Source organism: Micropterus salmoides, unplaced genomic scaffold (genome assembly GCF_014851395.1).
Source record: "Micropterus salmoides isolate LMB-PRFRI ecotype aquatic unplaced genomic scaffold, ASM1485139v1 Ms_hic_scaffold_913, whole genome shotgun sequence".
Taxonomy (NCBI): domain Eukaryota; kingdom Metazoa; phylum Chordata; class Actinopteri; order Centrarchiformes; family Centrarchidae; genus Micropterus; species Micropterus salmoides.
The window spans coordinates 20347-29840 of NW_024044697.1; the positions used below are offsets into that span (position 1 = coordinate 20347).

The window sequence follows — 9494 nt, forward strand, 5'->3', positions numbered from 1 at the left end:
ATATTTATTCTGTTAATATCTGTCATCTGATCAGAGTAATTCACTGTCCCTTACAACCTGGATAAAAAGGAACTACTCATATTTAAGCCTAAAATGAAGTTTGTTAAATTGATTTGTGATGACAAATGCAAACAGTGAGGAAGCATTCATTATGGTATAATTATTACTCAAAAGTAATTTTTTGAATGAAATTACAACAGTTGTTTTTATAATATATGTTTTACTGTGTCTGAAACACATTTTTATTAATAACAAACATCCTTTACATCACAGTGGACTTGCAATGTAAGTTCTTAAAAATCTTAATGCAATGGATTTCCCCACAGAAAAACCTTCACTGTCAATTTGACAATATCCTGATTGCACATTCACAACTGAAATCAGTGCAAAGACATTTGCCTTTCAAGTCATTGTAAGTCTCAATCAATCAAAGAAATTATTTTTAAATGAACAACTGGAAGTCACTTTGAGGGCTAACTGGACCAACTTTAGACAACAGAGATAACAGAGCCCAGACCACATAATATAATCACTGTTTGCACAAGAAATGATCAATGCAACTTGTACTGAGTTACGGTGAATTCAGACCAAGCCATTTAACTTCAGATTAAAGACATATTTTCTCACTGCGTCTGCTCAACCAATAGAAAATATCCCTACCAAGTTCCCAGAATCATTGTCTAAACATGCCTACATACCTTTTTCCTGAAGTAAATTATGCAATGAATGGTTCCTTGGAAACCATCATGTGGTCATTAACATTCTGTGCAACACCAAAAACCCTCGGTTTAGATGATTCCACAAAAACTTGCTGGGAAACTAAATATTTTGTGAACAAGTAGACAAAGACTGAGCCAGTCATCTAAGACAGGGGGTGACACATTAACTGAAGTTTTTTTTTTTTTTTTTTTTTTAGGGTTTTGAGGCATCCAGAATGAATAAAAGACATTCTGACATACAGGGTTGGTAACATTTCTACAATGAGTCCTTAAGTTAAGCTCTGTTAAACAGCTGGTTCAGCCAACCTGTGTACTGCAGTTTCAACAACCTCCTCCAGGGCATATCCTGTAAACATTCTTACATGACGCACATGAAATGATTACTTTAGATCATTAAAAAAGTTGAAAATTGTCTACTGTGAAAAGCTGAAATCACATGTCTGCAGTTTGGTTACAAAAACCTCGAGTTCAAAAGCAGTTTTTTGTGTTATAACCCAACATAATCTTAAAGTGGGTCCAGTTTTGAATAAACCTCCTAATGCAAAACAGCAACTGCTGCACACATTTAGTCCCTCCACTAAATGTACAGTGTGAAAAACAAAGTGATGCTTACATTTACAGAAAAATGTGGTGCAACAACAACAGTTGCACATATTTAATTAATATTCAATAGGTTCCCTGTGCTCAAAAGAAATTTCACAAAAACATATCAACACAAAGAAATGATATTTCATCTGACAGCCAGCAGCTACCACACAGTACATTCATCATCCCTGTGTTTGTCTACAGTGACATATCTGGTCAGGGTCCGTATTTCATCAAGCAGCTCAGAGTAAGAAATCACAGCCTACCTAGCCCTCAGAGTGACACATATTTGGTCCTTCTTTTAAGCAGGAGTATCAACATTTTAATAATTTATTTAAAGTTTTGTGAATGAAGCTGTTGCAACTGACCGCTTACTACACCCCACCACCGAACAGCGACTTTCCTTAAGCAGGACACAAAATTAGCACCAGTTGCAAGTGGCTGGTAGATTTGCTTTAGTCACCAGCCAAAAAAACAATGATAATCTATTGAGTGGCGGGTAGAGTCTGAACCTTCACTAGCCATTTGGCCGGAGGACAAAAAAGTTACAGTAGTGGATTTAGGAAAGTTTACACTACAGTGACCCCAACCAGCATTACCTGAGAAAGCTTAACATTTGCTAAATACATCCGTTAGTTCTCATCCTAGAAGTCTCATCATACATAAAATACCATGGCTAAGTAGCTCCTCAAAGTAATACAAGAACAGTGGTTTCTTTATTTCCATGTCTTCAACATGGAAGTAGTGAGGATGCTGAATTTAAAACTAATCAGCTGATAACATTAAAAAGGCAGTAGAAATAGCATTTTCAACCAACTCATGGAGCTAACGTTAGCTTAACCAGACTTGGTTTCTAAAATCTGCTAGCGACAGTTTCGACAAAATTGAAGGTCGCCAGCTCGATATAAGAGGCCTGTTTGTCTGCCTCTGTGTGAAATCAAGAATCCACCGTTTCAAAAATGACAAATGACAATTTCGAGTGGTAAATCTGCAGTTATTGTGAAAACTTGACAGGTATAGCAACAGGAACTAGGGGTGCCTGGGGGTTTAGCAAACGGTCAATTCACGGGGTGAGGACAAAGCAGCTAAAACAACTATGTGTTCTTCACTACTTTCACTGAATTCTTTGCTCCTTAAAGCTTTCTTCTTTAGTATCAACAGGTTTCAACTATTGCTGCTTCAAATGCTCAATGAGGACACATGCACGTAAATGGATAACACATAAGCAGCAATGGATCTGTGATCCTTGATGCCGTGGCTAAATGGACTGAGCGCACTTGATGCATATGATCTGAGCAGCAGCGGTGTCGACTCCTTCAAATTATTATTTTGGCTAAATGAGTTTAAAAAAGGGAGCTTATTATAATCCCTCTCTTCCTAAATATATCAAGTCCTCTGCTGTGAGGTAGGAGAATTTTACATCCTAAAAATTAATGTGATTTCTAGCAGTGATTCTGAAATGCTTGAGAATTACGGGCCATAGTCAGCTTCTCTGGTCCAGAGGGAGAACCTGCCAGCCAGCCTGTGAGCCAGGCTCATGCTCTCCAGCAGGTAGTCCTCCACCCCTGGATGGTCCTGTGGGTCTCACTACTTTCCTAGCTAATCCAGGTCCAGGATCTGCTCACCAACAATGTCCATGGCTGCAGAGGCCTTGATAGAGCTCCCTGCAGAGCCAGAGTCCACAAACATCTGGGGTATGTCGTTCCCAAAGTAGATTTTGCTGTTGGCTGCGATGGCCTTGTACTTCATTAGCTGCAGGTACTCTGGTGTTAACTTCAACTGCAAGAGGGGCAACAGAGTTAAAATAACAGCAGAGTCTGGACTTTACAGTCCCCATGTGTCCTTGCCAAGTTGTGCGGCATGTGCTTGTGTCATCTCTTTACCTTATTGGCCTCAGCAGCTCTCTGTGCTGAATAGAACTCTGCGTCTGCCTTGGCTTTCTGGCGTGCCAGGAAAGCACTGTCTATAAATCAGAAACAAACACTGTCAGAGTCAACAGCAGCAGTTTGATTTAAAAAAACAGAACAAAGAAACCCTCCAAACTGAATTACATATAAACAGCTGCTTCCCACACTTGAACAGCAAACCAGCACACAAAACAAGTGTGCTTGAAAATAAGCAATTCTGAATGTACACAGCTGCAGAAAGGCCCTTCGTGATTCCCTCATAACCTTTACACCAGTAAAGGTTATGAGGGAATCACGAATCAATATCTTTTTATTCGCATTGATTCCTGATGCTCATCTTGTCTGTCTTACAGTAAAAACTTGTGTTTCTAATCAAGGATTTCATAATGTCCAGTGAGTCAGATTGCACACGCCCAGGCCTGTGCAATTACACTGTCTAAATAACATGCAGCCATTATTCAGGATATTACATGGCTAATTGTCTGTGTGAAAAAGGCCTTGAGGAGAGAAAGTACTTATGAGCTTTAGTACACATACATATATATGAACCTACAAACAGATGTGGAAAGTAACTAAGTACATTTACTCACTCAGTTACTTTTCGTAAATAATGTACAATTTAGAGACATTTGTACTTGTTTTTCAGTTTATGCTACTTTACATTTCTAGTTCACTCCATTTCAGAGAATATGTATTTCTTTACTCTTCACTTTACATTTTTCTGACAACTACAGTTAGTTTGAGATTAAAAATTGAAATAAAAGCTTGCATAATACAATACATTGTTAAGATTAGTGGGTCACAACCTTGGTTGCTTTGTAATATTAATTCATTATAAAAAGTCTGGCTGGGGCACTAACTGACTTTAAACTCATTTCTTTTTCGTGTAGGGTTGCATGCATCTCTCCCAGTGTTGACATCACAATAACTAAACAAACTATTTTCTTCACCACGAATACCTGGATATTTTTCTGAAAGCAGTTCTGTACTTTTCCTTAAATACATTGTTGTACTGGTTCTTTTACTGGGTCTAGGTACTTCTTCCACCACTGGATACAAACCTTCGATTTGAGAGATCTTTTTTTCTGTTTCCTTCTCCATGACTTTCTGTCCGAACTTGATCTCTGCCACTTGTGCCACTTTCTCAGCCTCTACAAAAACCAAAGAAGCATATTGAAATGTTCAACCTGCAGCGTGTACAATGAATTTTTCCGGTAACCATGATTGTTATCTTTTGTTTTTCCTTCCTCACCTATCACAGCTTTGATCCTTTCCGTCTCTGCCTCCTTCTCCACAACCTTCTGAGTCTGCTGAGAGATCAGCAGCTTCGTCTTCTCGCTCTCCCTGCAGACATACACAAACACTTTGATTAGACCTCTCCTCAGGACTGTGCGGGCATGTAAAGAGCCGGCTTCACTGACATCGTCCTCACTCTCCCAATAATACTGTTTAAATGGAACACATTTTCAGCACATCATCAGAAGCCTAATTATTATTATTATAGTAAGATTGTGAGGCATTTAATTAAAATTCAGTGCTTCTATGGAGTTCTTGAACAAGACATTATGCTGCGCTCACGTTATGCACGTTGGACTGCGATGGAAAAATCCCAATGTTTCCCATGTTCACGTCAACAAGTGAAGACACTGTATGATTGGAGAGACGTGAGTTGGACTTTGGCTGAGGTGAATCTTTGCCTTTATAGGCACTTTGCATAACTAAAGCACAAAGTTGGATATTTAGTAGTGGTGTGACGAGAAACTTAGCTCACCAGACAAGACAGGATTTTGGAATCATGAGATCGAGACCAGATTTTAACACTATTTTTAAGAAATCTTTAATGCTGGATAATTGGAAACCTCCTTGCATTCTGGTGATTTTTTCCTGCATCAATGGAAATGTTTTATTGTAATAAATATATAAGATCTAATAAAAATATATGTAAAGGGAAACAAAATTCAGGTGGCAGGTGACAATTCAAAATATAAATATGTAACAGATTATAATGCTTTCAAATGTGGCACCTTTTCACCTCAGTGATAAAGTAAGTTATAAACCTGTGCACTTCAATAGCTCGTGTGTGTCATCAGGTTTTCTGCTCATGTTCAAAACTTTCTGCACATTCAGAATCCCTCCCACATCTGTGTTCTCTACACAGACGTCGTATTTTAACGAGACAAAGAGGTGGAAATCCAAACCAACTGAAAACACTTGTGATGAGGCAGAAATCTCACCAAGTGCAGCTCACAGTCCCAAACAGGGCACACTTCAGTTTTTTGATGTTTATATTGCAAAACGCTACCAGACACGCAAACACTCAGTCAGAAACTGGATGCGACTCAAAGCGCCAACGAGGGTTCACTTGATTACTATCACAGCGTCACCTAGGTGGGGATGATTTGCGAAGTGAGTCAACGTTGTCAGTTGTTCACTTGTTTTTCGCTGAGTGAGAAGAAAACTGATGTGTGGTGTGACAGCATGTGAAAAGTGTCAAATGCGTCTCGCGAGACAGATTTTCCCCTGACGAGAAATATCGTGGCACGACATTCATAATAGTAAAAGTCCATTTGTCAGAATAAAGTGAAAAAGCAATAGATTGCTGTCGGTAGAGTAAGGATGTCAATACAACAAGTTTCAAGCACTCATAATTGCTAGGTTAGCCATTGCTGGCAGACAGCAAAGATAGTTAGGTTAAAATGCTAAACAGCGCTAAGTACTATTATTATATGCAGATATTGGTGCTTTCAGAAAAATCTGAGCAATCATTTGTAATTATGACTTGGGTGCTGATGTGAAGGGTGCCAATTTAGGGTATGGCTGGTAATTACAGTAAATCCTATAAAAAGTGAAGCACCCAGTACTGGCACAGATTTTAGATGCCATCACAGGCGAGACATTTCCTTTACTGATGCATGTAAACTTGTTCTTGGCAGTGTTTTTTTTAAATTAAGATTTAATTTTTAAAAGTACAAAGCAATGCATTGTAGGTAATTCGCAGAAAAAAGTCAGACACTCAAGCACCGGCCAGTCTGAGCCAGGACAGATATTGGGACTGAGCCTAAAACCTCAACACTTTCAGCTCCAAACTGGCTCATTTTTTCCTGTGATCACATTTTAACTGGCGAGACCCGTTTATATAACTGGAGCCGAGTTAGTTGAGCGACACCAACGCTCAGACTGTCTCACAGGCAGTAAAAACACAGCTTAATCTAAACATATTCTGACTCACTTAGAAAGTGAAACCAAAATGAGGATCATCCAAATTCTAATTATCCACTGCCTACTGAAATTGCATTTGTGAAATACGACAGTTTTTGCAGTAGCTTTAAATCCAGATGTAGCTCTGCAATATCTAATGCTGTTTAGCAGAATACAAATAAAACTTTCAACGTGGGAAACTGGTAACAACTTCTGCAATGGTCTGACTGCTCCCTGTTGCTGCCTGACTCCATCCACAGCAATGAAAAATCCCACAGAAGTGAGCAGTGCACCAGCCCTCCAATACCAAAAACAAAGAAACAGTGTGGAGAAGGAGACAACTTTCAAAGATGCAAAATGACATGAAGTGGCTACCATTTAAATGAACATTTAATAATACTAAATTGACATTTGTGTATGTGGCTGAATTCAATTCAACTACTACTATTAGAGAGAAATGTCAAATGTATGAGAGTGTAACTTGAGGGAAAGGAAGAAAAAAAAAAAAAAAAAAAACCTGAATGCTTTGCTTCTCTCCAGCAGCAGGAAATTTACGCTGATGCCATGGAAAAAAGAACTTAAAGACATTCCTTTGAAGCGAGGACTGTATTCACAACGCTGAGTTAGAGCCACTACAATCAAAACATAATATAAATAGACCTGAGAGGTAATAAAGCAGAGCAGTTGACGCTAAATCAGGGTTTGTGGGGGGGACAGGTTAGACACACTGCCCTTTACATTAAACAGTATCAAAATTCTGTCCATTGCCTGAATATGTATGCATCTGACTTCAAGACTTTCACTTTCCACTTTCCTGAACCTTACAGCTTACTACAAATCCTTCATTTCCTCTTTATAATAGCTGCTGTGACTTAGCACATGCTGTTGATTGATGAAAGGCATGAAATTGAGTGTTCCTCCACTGCAGGACTTGGCAGGGGTGTTGGAGGAACATCATGCCCATCCATTTGGGAGAGAAAACTAAACAGGCTTCAAGGAACACTGTGTTGAGCACAAAAGGAAAAAGAAAACTCACATGAGCTCGTAGTTCCTGCGTATGCTCTCTGGAATATTGGGTTTAGTGACTCGGACCGCCTGTGGACCAGTGAGACAGAAACAATGAAAAGAAAAACAGTCATCACTGTGAAGTTGGTAGACAAAGACCGCAGCGAAGTAGCAAGAAACATGACTACCAGGGGAGTTATAAAAATAAAATAAAATAGCAGTTGGCAAGGAGCCTGGAGAGAAAGAGTCCTTTTCAAAACCCTCTGAACTGGGGGATTACTGGTGTTTCAGAAAGAAACTGCAATTGTTATTTTTAGAGATTTACTGGAAACAAAAAAAACAAAAACAAAGAAGAGCATTAAAACCCAGTGGAGTGTTTAACATGCAGGGATGAAACGAGTGCATCTGTGTGTGTGTGTGTATCATTACAAAACCTTTTTCCTTCAAAGTTTTGTTATTAAACACATTCCAGGAGAGTTGTGTTAAAGTCAGTATAAGGCTGCAAACTGTTATTGTTATTAGGGGCTTTGTATACAGTGTTATACAAGTTGACATTACTATTTATAACCTCAATGCCCTGGTTCTGCACCGCAGTCTAGTCTGGGTATAGATGCCTTTCAGAAGTTTTTAAAGTATCCTTCTGAGAGAGACATGGCGACAATGAGGAACCGTCACTTTCTTAGTGCATTAACTTTTTCAGCAATGTGCCCTACAGTAGCTGGTCTGTTGCATCAGACCACACGGGCTGGCCTTACCTCCCCACGTGCATCAATGAGCCTTGGCCGTTCATGCCCTGTCGCCAGTTCAAAGGTTTTCCTTCCTTGGGCTAAATTATGAAAGACTGTAGTATCGATAAGCTCCGATGTTATCGGTTCTGCTTTCAGATCAGGAGAAGTTAAGAAAATACATTTCCTAGTTATTATTGCTACTTAAATGTTGTCTTGCATATTTTATCACCAAACCTGTCTAACTTGTAACAAGATTGAGACATTTATACAGCTATGATGCATTTTTGCCATTTACAATCCAGAAGAGAGATCTCTCGCTGAGCCTACGTGCACATTATCTCAAAAACTACAGCACACACAAGATGGCCGAGAGACGTAAATGTGGCAGAGTCGATGCTGAAGATGTTTGAGAGCAATCTGTCCCATCATTTATGGAAAGTGCATCATATAGACTACAGGCAGAGAAATACATAGTTTTCCACTGCCTGCCTTGTAGTTCACAGACTTCAGGTATGTATGCTAGCACGAGTAGTTAACTAACTTATTACTGTTACTAATTAACAGTAACCAGCTGATTGTTTAGCTATGGGTGGTTCATAACTTCATGCAGTAAATAATTGTGTATTTCGTCCGTTTACATTTCCATCATCACAACATTACAGTCTCCATCAGTGATTTGTTCAAAATATTGCTGTACCCTAAATAATTGTTTATTTTACATTTTAGAAAATAAACAATGGTAATTCTGTGCTTTCTCTTCAAAAATAACGAAAAGCACTGATGAACTAACTGAACTAATATATAGCTGATCTGGATTTTATTACAAATAGTCTCAGAACAATAAATTTCCTTGAGGTAGCAGATTCCACCCTTTGATGTGTCACTTCATTGATTCATTTCCGGGACAATGGGACATCCTTAATTTTGAGTGCTGGTTGAAAGCTGGTTAGTGAACTTAGATTATGTTGTTACATATCTTTTGCACTGATTGATACATCCATACAACATTAATGTAGGTTCACATCTACCAGTTTTGTAAAGAAATATAAATATTCATCAAATTTCTAAAATGGTCCAGGGCACCATGGTGGTCTAGGGTTTAAAGTGTTGACCATGAAACCCAATGCCCCTGCTTCAAGTCTGGCCGAGGAGCTTTGTTGCATGTCAATCCCAATTTCTCTCTACTGTCAATCATGTAATGAAGGCATAAAAATAACCTCACAAATACAAAAAGTGTCAAAATGATCCTTTAAATACAAAGTAGATGACCAATAGCTAATTTAACAGAGCTGATGGATCTAGGTAGGTTAAGACCTTTGGTTGGCATAGTTTACTCATGACTTTACATTAAC

At 38.8% G+C, this 9494-nt stretch overlaps 1 protein-coding gene across 1 annotated transcript; it reads right to left on the minus strand.

Annotated features, from left to right (window-relative positions):
* Positions 1–214: 214 nt before the first annotated feature.
* Positions 215–7504, minus strand: LOC119896306 (erlin-2; the record flags this gene model as incomplete). Its single annotated transcript, XM_038709752.1, is given in 5 exon segments — positions 215–3083; positions 3188–3267; positions 4273–4362; positions 4464–4555; positions 7446–7504. Coding segments are annotated over 5 exon segments (501 nt in total), but the record flags the coding sequence as incomplete, so codon positions are not given.
* Between the last annotated feature and the right edge of the window lie 1990 nt (positions 7505–9494).